This window comes from Bison bison, unplaced genomic scaffold (genome assembly GCF_000754665.1).
Source record: "Bison bison bison isolate TAMUID 2011002044 unplaced genomic scaffold, Bison_UMD1.0 scf7180017864491, whole genome shotgun sequence".
In the NCBI taxonomy this organism is placed as follows: domain Eukaryota; kingdom Metazoa; phylum Chordata; class Mammalia; order Artiodactyla; family Bovidae; genus Bison; species Bison bison.
The window spans coordinates 9813827-9830264 of record NW_011495050.1 but is presented as its reverse complement, the minus strand read 5'-3'; the positions used below and the strand labels follow the sequence as shown (position 1 = coordinate 9830264).

Genomic DNA, 16438 nt, shown 5'->3' with positions numbered 1-16438 from the left:
AATGGATATGTTTACTCGGGCACATGTGCTTTGCTGGGTTTCAAGTAGAGAACAGAATTCTCCTCTAGCACAGTGAAGTTGCAGAAAGGTGATCAAGTCATCTCCAGGGTAACACTTCTGATTCTATACAATCTCCAAATTCAGAAGTCGGTTTCCCTTTTTAGTATTTCAGTAAGGTAAGTTTTTTTGATATTAACTTTGGCACTATTGACATTTCATACCAATCACTCTTAGTTGCTTTTTATTCATTGGGAATGTTTAACATTGATCTCTACTTGCACATGCCACTCACTTGCACTATGATAATCTAATATATGTCCAGACACTGCCGAATGTCCCCTGGGAAGCAAAATCACCCCTAAATGAGAGCACTGCACTGAACATTAGCTCTCTTCTGGAGACAAACACTCTCTTCCAACAACACAAGAGACAACTCCACACATGGACATCACCAGATAGTCAATATGAAATCAGACTGATTATATTCTTTGCAGCTGAAGATGGAGAAGCTCTATACGGTCAGCAAAAACAAGACTGGGAGCTGACTATGGCTCAGAACACGAACTCCTTATTGCAAAATTCAGACTTAAATTAAAGAAAGTAGGGAAAACCACTAGACCATTCAGGTAAAAAGTCCTAAGAGCCAAGGCATGCTGGCATAAGTCTTTTTGAAGGATGTTGCCATTATGGCCATTATCCCTACCATAGTTTGGCCTCAGGACAAAATACAGGGAGGAAACAGAGCCCCACCCATCAACAGAAAACTGGATTAAAGATTTACTAAGCATGATGCTCTTGAGAAGACTCTTGAGAGTCCCTTGGACTGCAAGGAGATCCAACTAGTCCATTCTGAAGGAGATCAGCCCTGGGATTTCTTTGGAAGGAATGATGCTAAAGCTGAAACTCCAGTACTTTGGCCACCTCATGCGAAGAGTTGACTCATTGGAAAAGACTCAGATGCTGGGAGGGATTGGGGGCAGGAGGAGAAGGGGACGACAGAGGATGAGATGGCTGAATGGCATCACTGACTCAATGGATGTGAGCCTGATTGAACTCCAGGAGTTGGTGATGGACAGGGAGGCCTGGTGTGCTGCGATTCATGGGGTTGCAAAGAGTCGGACACGACTTATCGACCGAACTGAACTGAACTGAAGCATGATGCCAGCACAGCCAGTCCCTCCCAGCAGGAAGTATCCACAAGCCTCTTACCCATCAGAGGACAGATAGAATGAAATCATAATCACAGAAAACTAACCAAACTGATCACGAATCATAGCCTTGTCTAACCCAATGAAACTATGAGCCAGGCTGTGTAGGGTCATCCAAGATGGACGGGCCATGGGGGAGTTCTGACAAATAGTGGTCCACTGGAGAAGGGAATGGCAAACCACTTCAGTATTCTTGCCTTGAGAACACCATGAACAATATAAAAAGGCAAGAGATATGACACCGAAAGATGATATCCCCAGGCTGGTAAAGGCCAAGTATGCTACCGGAAAAGAGTGGAGAAATAACTCCAGAAAGAATGAAGACATGGAGCCAAAGTGAAAACAATGCCCAGGTGTGGATGTGACTGGTGATGGAATTACAGTCCAAAACTGTAAAGAACAATATTGCATAGGAACTTAGAATGTTAGGTCCATGAATCAAAGTAAATTGGAGGTGGTCAAACGGGAGATGACAAGAGTGAACAATGACATTTTAGGATTCAGTGAACTAAAATGGACCAGAATGTGCGAATTTAATTCAGATGAGTATTAAATCTACTATAATGGCAAGTATCACTTAGAAGAAATGAAGTAGCCCTCCTAGTCAATAAAAGAGTCTGAAATGCAGTACTTGTGTGCCATCTCAAAAACAACAGAATGATCTCTGTTCGTTTCCAAGGCAAACCATTCAATACCACAGTAATCCAAGTCTAAGCTCCAACCACTAATGCCAAAGAAGCTGAATAGTTCTATGAAGACCAACAAGACCTTATAGAATGAACATCAACAAAAGATGTCCTTTTCATCATAGGGAACTGGAATGCAAAGTTCAGTTCAGTTCAGTAGCTCAGTCATGTCCAGCTCTTTGCAAACCCCATGGACTACAGCATGCCATGCCTCCCTATCCCATCACCAACTCCTGGAGTTTACTCAAATTCATGTCCATTGAGTTGGTTATGCCATCCAATCATCTCATCCTCAGTCATTTCCTTCTCCTCCTGCCTTCAATCTTTCCCAGCATCAGGGGAAAGATTGGCTCTTTTCAAATGAGTCAATTCTTCGCATCAGGTGGCCAAAGTACTGGAGTTTCAGCTTCAACATCAGGCATTCCAATGAATACTCAGGACTGATTTCCTTTAGGATGGACTGGTTGGATCTCCTTGCAGTTCAAGGGACTCTCAAGAGTTCTCCAACAACACAGTTCAAAAGCATCAGTTCTGCCCTCAGCTTTCTTTATAGTCCAACTTTCATATCCGTACATGACTACTGGAAAAAACATAGTCTTGACTAGATGGATCTTTGTTGGCAAAGAAATGTCTCTGCTTTTTAATATGCTGTCTAGGTCGGTCATAACTTCCCTTCCAAGGAGTAAGCATCTTTTAATTGCATGGCTGCAGTCAAAATCTGCAGTGATTTTGGAGCTCTCCAAAATAAAATCTGCCACTGTTTCCACTGTTTCTCCATCTATTTGCCATGAAGTGATGGGACCAGATACCATGATCTTTGTTTTGTCAATGTTGAGTTTTAAGCCAACTTTTTCATTCTCCTCTTGCACTTTCATCAAGAGGCTCTTTAGTTCTTCACTTTCTGCCATAAGGGTGCTGTCATCTGCATATCTGAGGTTATTGATATTTCTCCTGGCAATCTTGATTCCAGCTTGTGCTTCCTCCAGCCCAGCGTTTCTCATGATGTACTCTGCATATAGGTTAAATAAGCAGGGTGACAATATACAGCTTTGACATACTCTTTTTCCTATTTGGAACCAGTCTGTTGTTCCATGTCCAGTTCTAACTGTTGCTTCCTGACCTGCATATAGATTTCTCAAGAGGCAGGTCAGGTGGTCTGGTATTCCCATCTCTTTCAGAATTTTCTAGTTTATTGTGATCCACATAGTCAAAGGCTTTGGCATAGTTAACAAAGCAAAAATAGATATTTTTCTGGAACTCTCTTGCTTTTTCAGTGATTCAGTGGATGTTGGCAATTTGATCTCTGGTTCCTCTGCCTTTTCTAAAACCAGCCTGAACATCTGGAAGTTCACAGTGCATGTACTGTTGACCTAGCTCGGAGAAATTTGAGCATTACTTTGCTAGCATGTGAGATGAGTGTAATTGTGTGGTAGTTTGAGCATTCTTTGGCATTTCCCTTATTTGTGATTGGAAAGAAAACTGACTTTTACAGTCCTGTGGCCACTGCTGAGTTTTCCAAATTTGCTGGCATATTGACTGCAGCACTTTCACAGAATCATCTTTTAGGATTTGAAATAACTCAACTAGAATTCCATCACCTCCACTAGCTTTGTTTGTAGTGATGTTTCCTAAGGTACACTTGACTTCACATTCCAGGATGTCTGGTTCTAGGTGAGTGATCACACCACCGTGATTATCTGGGTCATGAAGATCTTTTTTGTAGTTTTTCTGTGTATTGTTGCCACCTGTTCTTAATATCTTCTGCTTCTTAGTTCCATACCATTCCTGTCATTTATTGAGTCCATCTTTGCATGAAATGTTCCCTTGGTATCTTTAATTTTCTTGAAGAGATCTCTAGTCATTCCCATTCTAGTTTTTCCCTCTATTTATTTGCACTGATCACTGAGGAAGGTTTTCTTATCTCTCCTTGCTATTATTTGGAACTCTGCATTCAGATGCTTATATCTTTCCTTTTCTCCTTTGTTTTTGGCTTCTCTTCTTTTCACAGCTATTTGTAAGGCCTCATCAGACAGCCATTTTGCTTTTTTTTTTAAATTTTATTTTATTTTTAAACTTTACAATATTGTATTAGTTTTGCCAAATATCGAAATGAATCTGTCACAGGTATACATGTATTCCGCATCCTGAACCCTCCACCCTCCTCTTTCCCCATACCATCCCTCTGGGTCGTCGCAGTGCACCAGCCCCAAGCATCCAGTATCGTGCATCGAACCTGGACTGGCATCTAGTTTCATACATGATATTATACATGTTTCAATGCCATTCTCCCAAATCTTCCCACCCTCTCCCTCTCCCATAGAGTCCATAAGACTGACCTATACATCAGTGTCTCTTTTGCTGTCTCGTACACAGGGTTATTGTTACCATCTTTCTAAATTCCATATATATGCGTTAGTATACTGTATTGGTGTTTTTCCTTCTGGCTTACTTCACTCTGTATAATAGGCTCCAGTTTCATCCACCTCATTAGAACTGATTCAAATGTATTCTTTTTAATGGCTGAGTAATACTCCATTGTGTATATGTACCACCGCTTTCTTATCCATTCATCTGCTGATGGACATCTAGGTTGCTTCCATGTCGTGGCTATTATAAACAGTGCTGCGATGAATGTTGGGGTACACGTGTCTCTTTCTCTTCTGGTTTCCTCAGTGTATATGCCCAGCAGTGGGATTGCTGGATCATAAGGCAGTTCTATTTCGTTTTTTAAGGAATCTCCACACTGTTCTCCATAGTGGCTGTACTAGTTTGCATTCCCACCAACAGTGTAAGAGGGTTTCCTTTTCTCCACACCCTCTCTAGCTACTGGAGGAATCAACCTATCTGACTTCAGGCTCTACTACAAAGCCACAGTCATCAAGACAGTATGGTACTGGCACAAAGACAGAAATATAGATCAATGGAACAAAATAGAAAGCCCAGAGATAAATCCATGCACATATGGACACCTTATCTTTGACAAAGGAGGCAAGAATATACAATGGATTAAAGACAATCTCTTTAACAAGTGGTGCTGGGAAAACTGGTCAACCACTTGTAAAAGAATGAAACTACAACACTTTCTAACACCATACACAAAAATAAACTCAAAATGGATTAAAGATCTAAACGTAAGACCAGAAGCCATTTTACTTTTATGCATTGTACGAAAAGTAGGAAGTTAAGAGATACCTGGAGTAACAGGCAAGTTTGGCTTTGGAGTACAAAATGAAGCAGGGCAAAGGCTAAGAGTTTTGCCAAGAGAATGCACTGGTCACAGCAAACACTTACTTCCAAAAACACAAATGCTAACAAATGGTAAACACTGAATGACATATTTTTATTTATGCATAAAAATAATAAAAATAATAACAATTTGAATGAAAAGGATAAAAGGGAAGTTTTGTTTTGCTTAGGTGGGTTTTCCAAAAATTTGAATCAGGAATGTGGTTTAGAAATTTAGTCCAATACTTTAATTTTTCTTACACCTAGTTTAATTCAATTAATATTTATATCCTTGTATATAGATACTATAAAAAATGCCCACAAAAGACCATTACATTAAATCAAAACTTATGAAAAACATATTTTATTTGAACTTACAGTTTCCTTTATTTCTAAGAAATTTAAAAATTCATCCAACGGGAAATTTTCTCCGTTTATGTGGTGGAAATGATTGCTCAGTGGTGAGCTCTGTCAGTAGTTGCTGTTTAGTCACTAATTCATGTCTGACTTTGTGACTCAGTGGAATGTAGCACGCCAGGATTCCCTGTCCTTCACTATCTCCTAGAGTTTGCTCAAACTCATGGACACTGAGGTGCTGATGCCATCCAACCATCTCCTCCTCTGTTCCCCTCTTTTCCTGCCCTCAGTCTTTCCAGCATCATGGTCTTTTCCACTGAGTCAGCTCTTTGCATCAGGTGGCCAAGTATTGGAGCTTCAGTTTCAGCATCAGGCCTTACAGGGAATATTCAGATTGATTTCCTTTAGGATTGACTGGTATGATCTCCTTGCTGTTCAAGGGACTCTCAAGATTCTTCTGTAGCACCACAATTCAGACGCACCAATTCTTTGGCACTCAGCCATCATTGTGGTCCAACTCTCATATCTGTACATGATTACTGTAAAACCAAAGCTTTGTCTAGATGGACCTTTGTTGGCAAAGTGATATCCCAGGTTTTTTAATATGCTATCTATGTTTATCATAGGTTTTTCCCCAAGAAGGAAGCGTCTTTTACTTTTGTGGCTGCAGCCAAAATCCACAGTGATTTTGTAGCCCAAGAATATAAGATCTGTTACCATTTACACATTTTCCCCATCTATTTGCCATGAAGTATTGGGACTGGATGCCATGATTTTAGTTTATTGAATGTTTAAAGCCAGCTTTTTCACTCTCTTATTTCACCCTCATCAAAAGGCTCTTTAGTTCCTCTTTGCTTTTTGCCATTAGAGTAGTATCATCTGCATATCTGAAGTTGTTGTTATTTCTCCCAGAATCTTGATTCCAGCATGTGAGTCATCCAGCCCAGCATTTTACATGATGTACTCAGCATATAATTTAAATAAGTTGGGTGACAATTTGCAGCCTTGATGTACTCCCTTCCCAATATGGAACCAGTCAGTTGTTCCATATCCAGTTCTAACTGTTGCTTCTTGACTTGCAACCAGGTTTCTCAGAAGAGAGGTAAGGCGGTCTGATATTCCTATCTCTTTAAAAATTTTCCACAATTTGTTAAGATTCACAAGACAAAGTTAGTAGTTAGTAAGTCAATTAAATGAATTGGTGCCTCACTTTCCTGACCTATGCATGAGAGTCTATGCCACGATCTCTTCCAGCTCTAAAGTTACACTATTCTATCAATCATTTCTTTAAATCAACTTCCATTGCAAATTAACAAGAAAGACTCTGAAACTCTGGTTCTAAGCAATGGATCACTGCATATTAATTTTTAGTATCTTAAATTCTTTAATTATAAAAGTTTAATCTGTTTTAATTTCCAATGAAACTTCTCTCTGTGTTCTTTTTGGAAGGATAATTTTAGTTCTGCCTTTGGTTTGGGTTGCTTCTAGGTTTTAGCAGTTTTTTTGCCTAAATCGAAAAAGATTTGAAGAAGTAAATCAACAATTAAAATTCTCAGTTTTCAGTTTAACAGCAATATATCATTTAAAAGCTAATGTTTGAAATGCCTTACTGAACATAATACTTCTCCTTAAGGGACTTACACAAAAAAAGAGTTTATATTTTGATATGTTATTTCCTACCAGTCTGTCTTGATTGAGTGTTTTTAACTTGGTTAAAAATTTCCTAAGGAAAACAAAGACGATTCAGTAAAAAATTTAATGCAATATCAGTCTTAAGAATTAGGATGTGTTTATTTGTTTATCTTTACTAAAACTGGCAAACACTTTAGATAAACACTTAGGTATTTACCCATGAATAAATGAAATTGTTATTCAACATGAAAAAATGTGCTACTCAGCAGATTTCCTTTACTCTGAATGTATTCATTATTTCATTCTTTTCCATAACTGTATATTGAAACACTTTCCCTGATGACTCAGCATGTAGGTAAAAAATTTGCCTGCAATGCAGGAGATACAGGAGACTCCGGTTCCATTTCTGGTTTGGGATGATCCCCTGGAGGAGATGTGGCAACCCACTGCAGTATTCCTGCCTAGAGAATTCCTTGGACAGAGGAGCCTGGCAGGCTACAGTCCAAAGGGTCACAAAGAATCAGACACGACTGAGTGACTAACACTTGCATATACCAGAATCATGTGTCACGTTATGTATAAAATTATAAGCCCTTTCTACAAGTATTTTAAAATGGAGTAGAATGGTAAGTCATATGTACTAATAGCTAAAAAAAAAAAGCTCATATGAGATACATGAGTCAGTCAATAACTATTTACTAAATTTACATATCATGGGCTAGAGGGTCAATGAGATAAAACAGCCCTGATTCCTATTACCCTTTGAGGTTTATAGTTTAGTGGTATAAGTAATTGAAATAGAAGAGTTAAACAGCATTGAGCGAGATCAGTTTTAGCCAAAGGGATATGAAGAAGAAGTGTCCTAGCAGGGTTTTTCCCAAATGTGCCATTTGAGCTAATATTTCAAGGGCACTGGGTAAGAGTTTTAAAGGCTCAGGTAGGGTGGTATAGAATGAAAACAACAAAGCCTATTTGTCCAGGGGATCTTCCCAACCGAGGGATTGAACTTATGTCATGTGCGTTGCAGGCAGATGCTTTACCATCTGAGACACCAGGGAAGCCCTATAGTATGAAAAGAGTAAAGCATATTTGTTAATTGTTAAATTGTTCAGTTTTACAAAAATGACACGTTTTCAAAGAAAGTGGGAGACTTTCTTTCCTTCAAGACAGAAAAACAAGGAAGTTGTTTTAAAACAACTTCTCAACCCTACTCCCCCTCAAAAAAAAAAAAAAAAAAAAACAGCTTTCATCAGGCAGCAAAGCACAGTAAACCTCGAGTGACAGGAAACAGATGAGATGAGTTCTATGACTGTCTCATCTTACTGCCCAAAGATATTTTTTCAGCAGGCACAGGAAGAAGGACCCTATGCAAAGCCAAGTGGATTCCCTGAGTTTTAAAGATGGATTGGACAGAAGAGGACAAAGTGGAACTTTATGAGATGGAATACAAAAGAAGACACGCATTCACAAAAATCTTTGGAGACCTAGGAGAAAACCTGATTAAGCCAAGACCAAACTGTCCAAAGAGAAATAAAGAACTTCTCCCAAAGAGGAGATATAACAGTATCTGGTACTGACACAAGGCCAGGAATATTACTTATTACTGACTCAGATCAATAACTGGAAATTATTTTGCTACTGCAGATTTGGCTGATTGTTCTAATAGTGCTTATTTCAACGACCTTTGAGCTGTAGTTTGTCCTCAGCTTTCCAGAGACAAAATAATCACACAGTATCTCAACAGCCTTGCCATCACACACAGTTTTCAAGGAAGATATTAACTATTAATACAACCAACTTTCTCCAGAATCACAAATACAATATGGCATTACTTTGATGGCATCCTCCTATGAATAGATTGTTTCCAGTCATTTATTCAGAAAGTACAAATACTCACAAAGGAGCTAAAGAAAAAAAAAAAAAGGCAGGTGATGGATCATTTACCCACATACAGTACAAGGTCTAGCTTATATATTTCTGGAAATTACTACATCAGCCAAGAGTGGATCCATTACTGACACGGTCAAGAACTATTGACCTTCTCAGCACCAACGTCTTTTTGAATCCTGGAAGCAGTATGCTCCTCATTTACAAATTTTATTTATGCCCATTTATTTTGATATTCACAAACTATTTTTAATGAAGACCTCTATTTCAAAAGTATAATCTGTTCAAATTTTAATACACAAGAAACTCCATTAGTGTCCTGAGAGCCTACTTCATTCAAAGACTTTGGCAACTTCTCATAACTCCTTGAGTGAGTCTCTGAACAGACATAAAATAGCTCTTCTTTCAAAAATTTCATGATTTATATGATGCTGCTGCAGTTCCTCTTAATCAATATAAGCAGCCATGATTTTCCAGTGGATAAATTATTGTTTGTTAAGTAAATTCTATTTTTTTCCATAGGTAAGCATTAATGTATATATAGGAATTTTAAGTACATTTAAAAATCCATCAAGTGGGTAATTTCTTTACGATGCTGAATCACTAGAATGCCATAAGATTTTACATCTCAAGAGGGCAAATCTGCCACTAAGATTTCCCTAAACAGTGCTGCTGCTGCTGCTGCTAAGTCACTTCAGTCGTGTCCGACTCTGTGCGACCCCGTAGACGGCAGCCCACCAGGCTCCCCCGTCCCTGGGATTCTCCAGGCAAGAACACTGGAGTGGGTTGCCATTTCCTTCTCCAATGCATGAAAGTGAAAAATGAAAGTGAAGTTGCTCAGTCGTGTCCGACTCTTAGTGACTCCATGGACTGTAGCCTACCAGGCTCCTCTGTCCATGGGATTTTCCAGGCAGGAGTACTGGAGTGGGGTGCCATTGCCTTCTCCCTAAACAGTGCAAGAACCCATAAATAATCAGTGCACTTTTCAAAAAACCAAGTTAACAATTAATATGTATGAGATTGGCAAAATAAAATTTCATTCTATTTTTAGTCTTGAATGTTATATGTTTAGTCTTGATTATAGGGGATAATTCATCTCTATTTTTAATATACTGTAAAATTATATTTAATAACACTGATTTTCTGTGATCCCTCTTTTCTCTGCCTATATAATACCTTGGAAGCTGAATCTTAAACTCACTAGTATACATGCGACCATAACACTACTATCATTTTTAGGGGAAAGTGAAAGAGTGGCTCAGTCTTGTCTGACTCTTTGTGACCCTATGTACTAGAGCCCACTAGGCTCCTTTGTCCATGGAAATCTTCAGGCAAGAATACTGGAGTAGGTTGCCATTCCCTTCTCCTTGGGATCTTCCCAACCCAGGGATTGAACCCAGGTCTCCTGCATTGTAGGCAGATTCCTTATGGTCTGAACCACCTATAAATATTCAAACTCTTGCCTGGTTTGATTAATTATAATACAAAACACAGACATACATGTTTATACAACTACTTTTCATACGTCTAGTGATATTTCAAAATATTGAAAAAAAACTTACTTGTACAGTTAGGCAAAGTTCCAGACCATGTTCCATTGGCTGTGCACTGCCTAACTGAAGGTCCAGAGAGAATATATCCCTCCACGCAGGAATAAATGACTGAACTAGAAAATGTTGTGCCATCAATCCGAAAGACTTTTCCATTGGCTGTTGTCCCAGGGTTACCACACTGTACAGCTATAAAACAAAATGGTCAAGAGTATATATAAAAATAGTGCATTCAAGAATCCTCCCACGAACAGTTAAGGAATAAATGATTGTTTCAAATTGTCCAAAGAAGCTATAAAAATCCTTTAAGCATTGAAGTCTGTTTTATGAGGAGTTAAAATTCAAGATGAATTTATATTGATTTTATTAGTTTACTTACTGGGATACAAATCATAGAATAGCTATTTTTTTATGATTTTTGTTAGTAATTTTGGTAAAAACTTTGCACATAATTACTTGAGTATTGCTTTTGGGTAATATAAAATCTTTCAAAGAAGGATTTTAAGAGTCTCTGCCTAAAAAACTACTCATGTAAAATTGGAAGATATGTAATGAGAAGCAACAAAGATTTACTACAATTATATTTGTTAGAAAACAAATATAAAATATACACTTAAATATTATAAGCATTGTGTTTGCTTTTATATAACTGGTTTGCATTAAAACTTTATAATCTCTATTTCTGGACCAAAGTCTACAAAAATAAACTGAATAAAACAAAGTAGGAATGACTTTCATTAAGTTTTCAATACATCCTAAATAGGAGTCACAAACATAAATGCCTTATATGATTATTCCATATTATGTTTAACTACTTGCCATCAACGGCATAAGTGAATTTTTTATATATTAAAAAAGAAGCCTATGTCAGTCGCAATATCTACTTTTGTTGCAGTATAAGAAAACTTCCTAAGACTTTACAAATTTTAAGGCTATTTGTATGAATATGAAGTATAATTATACATTTTAAGGGAAGTCACTCAGTCGTGTCCGACTCTTTGCGACCCCATGGACTGTAGCCCACAAGGCTCCTCCATCCATGGAATTTTCAAGGCAAGAGTACTGGAGTGGGTTGCCATTTCCTTCTCCAGGGGCTCTTCCCAACCCAGAGATCGAACCAGGGTCTCCTGCATTTTGGGCAGATGCTTTACCCGTCTGAGCCATCAGGGAATCCCTACATCTTAAATACTTAATTTTGTCTGTCATTTTTAGGGGTGCTATAGGTTTGTGGGTAGACAGGAAACAAACAGTTTGCAAATAATAATTTGGGCATCTTTCATAAAGGTTAGTAATGGGATACTGTTCCATTCTGTGTGTATTCAGGATCTACTAACCAATGTCCTGCTGATAAACATGAAATTCAATTTAGTTTAGTTTCTCTAACATTTTGGGTTATAATATACTCTAGCTTAAATATACAACTACGTACATTGATCCTATTTTTAAGGTAAATTTCTAAAAGTGGAATTTCTGGATAATTTTAAGTTTTGAACAATATTTTGAGTATATACAGAGTTATCCAAATTATCAGAACACTATATAACAATACACATTTGTATCAATGGTGTGAAAGTTTGCTTCTTTTCACACAACCCCTCCAATATCATGTCCCATCATTTTTAAAAACCTTGTCAGTTTGTCAAAGAATGTTACACTCTTTAAATCTGTAATTTTTTATTTAAGATATTTTATCATATTCATTTGATATTTTAATATTTAATCTTTAATAGAATATTTAATATTTAATAGATAATCTATTGTATTCTCAGAAAGGTTTTCCATTACTAAAGTAATACGGCACTACAAAACATTTGAAATAAAGAGAATAAAAGTATTATAAATTTCACCTCTCTGTAATATTGTCATTTTTATTATATTGACTTTTATATTTTTCTCTCAAGTGACTATCATTTCCTATGATTTTAATAGAATGCATAATTTTGAATCTTATTTTTCAACTAAGCTTTGTATGATACATTTTCTCATATTGCTTCATGGCTTATTCTAGTATTTTCACTATCACATTATGTAAATATAGAATTTCCTATGTGATATTTTTTCTAGTGTTGTCAGATTGGTTCTTGTTTTTGGTAGTTAGAGTGTTTGAAATAAAAATAATGATCTTTATGATTGTGTGTTCTCTTAAATATTTTTATTTTCTTTAGGAACTAAATTCTCAAAAATGGAGTTAATAGGTCAAAGCTAACAATATATATGCATTTTATCAAATTAATCAAAATGTAATAAAAAGGCTCCAGAAATGCTTTGAAGTTCTAGTTTTGCTGTACATACACTACAATTTCATATTAAAACAAATGAAAAATGATGCTTTGATGCTTAACCATAATTTTCTGATTAGTACTTATGCAGAATTTCTTCTATAACTGCAATTTTTTTTTGCTCTTTTGTATTTTCTGTTTATTTGTTCTTTCTATTCATTTACTAGAATCTGTTTTACAAAGTGAATTGCATGGGCTCCATTTTATGAGAAAAGTATTAATTCTGTTATATTTGCTACAACTCCTACTTCTGTTTTATCTATAATGTATATATGAACAAAACAAGGTTAGCACTGGGTTGAGTTGCATTTCATCTAAAAATATTTTGCAGTACAGCTGAACAAAAGGCTGACTTAGCTATCACCCACATAATGTGCAACATCATTATAAAGACTTTGCCTTTGGTAACTAAGCTTGAGAAATGAAGTGAAGACAGCGTACTTAGTGTCTTTTGCTCAACAACTTTGTTCCCCAACCTATAACGGAAACTGATTTGTAATTCTCTCTTACCATTATTAAATTCAGTCCACTTAAAAAAGGATGAATGCCTTTCCTAAAATATAGATATAGTTTTTAAACATAATAAAAAGTTTCTGAAATATAGTCAATTAAAAAACTGTTAAGAAGGTTCCACTGGGAATTGTTTTCTATTTATAAAACCAATACATTTGGTACAACATCAAGCAAGTTTCATAAATACTTTTGTAAGTTTAGCTTTTGCCCTAAAATAACCTCAAAAAAGAGCAATTTAAATTATAAGGATATTTTCCCTGCAACATTTTCTTTTTAGTCAATATTGTAAAGATTTGATCCTGTTAACTCTGAATCGATCAGAACAATTCTGTGCTGTGCTGTGCTTTGTCGCTCAATTGTGTCTGACTGACTCTTTGCGACCCCATGGACTGTAGCCAACCAGGTTCCTCTGTTCTGGTTATTAGCAATACCCATAAGTGAAAAACATCATATATACTTAGACATCTTTCTATATTTTACCATTTCTACAAACCTGAAAACTAAAACATATTGTGAGGTAATGTGTTGATGTAAGAACAACCCAATGTTTTTCCTAGTGCTGTCAACAATTCAGAGCACTGTGATGGGGGAAAAATATCTTTTTGGCTTTTCCAATCCTGTTATCTGCTGTGATGTGAATAACGTTTGTATATAAATGACACTTGAGACATACTTGAGACTAAATTAATAATTATTACCTGTCATATTTCTTTTATATGATAGTATTGGTAAAACTGGAATACTACTACTTTTATTCCGTGGTTGAAGACAGAGAGTACTGGAAGGAGTAATTTCACTTAGCAGCACACAGTTGAATGTGATCCACATCAAATTCCAGCACTCTCAATGTTATTAGTTTCTACTTGACTTTACCTTTGCATTCGGGCTGCCTTCCAGTCCAACTGCCATTGGGTAAACATGTTCTTTCTTCTGAACCATGAAGGATATAACCAGTATCACAGGCAAAGCGTACAGAACTCTTGGTTCGGAAATCGCTTTCCTGTCTAGAACCGTGACCAGGAGTACCTGGATCCCCACATGTACCAGTAGCATCACCTGCAATTCAGTACAGTCCAAGTTAATTTAATTCAATAAACATTTATTAAACTCATGATTTAGTCCATCAATCCTGTGGGCATTTTTTTTGTTGCTGTTAATGTTGTGCTTTAATATGGTAAGTTGACTGCATAAAATCATAATTCATATTTTCCATTTGACTCCAGTCACAAGAAAAAGCCTAAAGGAAAAAGAAAATAGTTGTGGAGCATGGTGTTATTTTCCAGTGATATTTGGAAACATCTAATAAGTTGAAGACATTTCATTAGTATTTCCTGAATCTAGTTCTTAACCAAGGTAATGGAAAATTCATAATTGACAATTCTTTGGGCTCAAATGACAATGGATTCATACAGTTAAAATTTATAATGTGGATTTGGCAATTTTCATCTTTTCTTCTCTGAATTAAAATCAGTTTCTGTTAAAACAGAACAATGATGTGTTGGAAAATGTAAATATTAAAGTATAATATTTCTAGTCTAAACTTATACCATTTAATCTTCTCTATTAATGACCATTGACCAAAGATGAAAAAACTCCATACTTTTTATACATAAAAGTGCAAAAATGAATTATAAACAAAGACTAGAAACTCTGATAAGTTGTTAAGAAGGATTTTGCTCATGACAGGGTGTTTCTCTTGACTATAGTGTGTAGGGTGTGCTCAGTCCCATTCTCATTTCTTAAATATGTCTAATTAAAGTTGCCACAACTAGCATTCAGTAAGACAGATAGAGAAAAGACAGAGAGAGACAGAGAAACAGAGAGAGAAAGTTGAAGGTATAATCATTGAAAGTGCTTTCTGTCTACCTAGATGCCAATTTTGACATGCTCTGTGCATCTGGAATCTTTCCTAATACTTTCTTATCATCATATGAGCAATATTAATAACCACATAAAGATTTAATGACACTATTTCACTTTTAAATATATGTATACACACTTTATTCTACAACTAAGTAGTAGCTTTCTAATCCATCGTGAGTGTGTGGGACAGAGAAAATGCTTGTGGGTTTATGTGTATTATCAGTTATCTGAGTGAGTAAATTTACTGATAGTTTCCATAATTTATAGATTAAATCTGAAGTCCCAGGCAGTGACCTCATAGGATTTAACCATAATTACATAATAATTAACATAACTGAAATTAATGAACTATTTCACACCTTTTACCTCTAAAAGAAGAATAATGTGAAACAACTCCTAATAAGTCATCATATGATCTCCACAGAGATGCAGTAACACAAAAATAAATATGTAAATAAAAAAATAGGCAGGAAAATAAGCACTAATATCGGCAGATAGGTAAAAATAGAATGAATAGTATCAAGTAGGGTAACCTCACAGCTTGAAAACTGAAATAACAATTATTGAAGAAAAATAGTAGCTTAAACACCTTAGATAATATTTATCAAATGCTTACTTTGTGAAAAAATTATTAAAAATAGATTTAATGTTTACATATTCTAAGAAAATGCTATTGGGATTATAGTGACACAGGAGTTTTCTGTTGCCTTAATAAATCAAATTATGATAGATAAACATCTCTCATAAAACTTGGGTTAGTTTAATTTAAAACATTTAGGACTTTATTTTAAAATCATGCTATTAAATAATCAATTGCTTAAAAGCTCAGGTACAAAGAACTGAATTCTAAAAGGAAATCATTGATATAATATTACCTCTGGAATAAAGATTGCCGGGAGAAATATCATTAACCTCTGATATGCAGATGACACCACCCTTACGGCAGAAAGTGAAGAGGAACTCAAAAGCCTCTTGATGAAAGTGAAAGTGGAGAGTGAAAAAGTTGGCTTAAAGCTCAACATTCAGAAAAGGAAAATCATGGCATCTGGTCCCATCACTTCATGGGAAATAGATGGGGAAACAGTGGAAACAGTGTCAGACTTTATTTTGGTGGGCTCCAAAATCACTGCAGATGGTGACTGCAGCCATGAAATTAAAAGACACTTACTCCTTGGAAGGAAAGTTATGACCACCTAGATAGCATATTCAAAAGCAGAGACATTACTTTGCCAACAAAG

At 36.2% G+C, this 16438-nt stretch overlaps 1 protein-coding gene across 1 annotated transcript in view; it reads right to left on the bottom strand.

Moving 5' to 3' along the window:
- Positions 1-16438, bottom strand: part of CSMD3 (CUB and Sushi multiple domains 3) — a 1491512-nt gene that overhangs the window by 58543 nt on the left and 1416531 nt on the right. The window contains exons 59-60 of the mRNA XM_010863441.1: positions 14211-14393; positions 10558-10734 (exon numbers count right to left, since the gene is read on the bottom strand). Coding sequence (XP_010861743.1) covers positions 10558-10734; positions 14211-14393 — 360 coding nt within the window. The remainder of the gene's footprint in view (positions 1-10557; positions 10735-14210; positions 14394-16438) is intronic.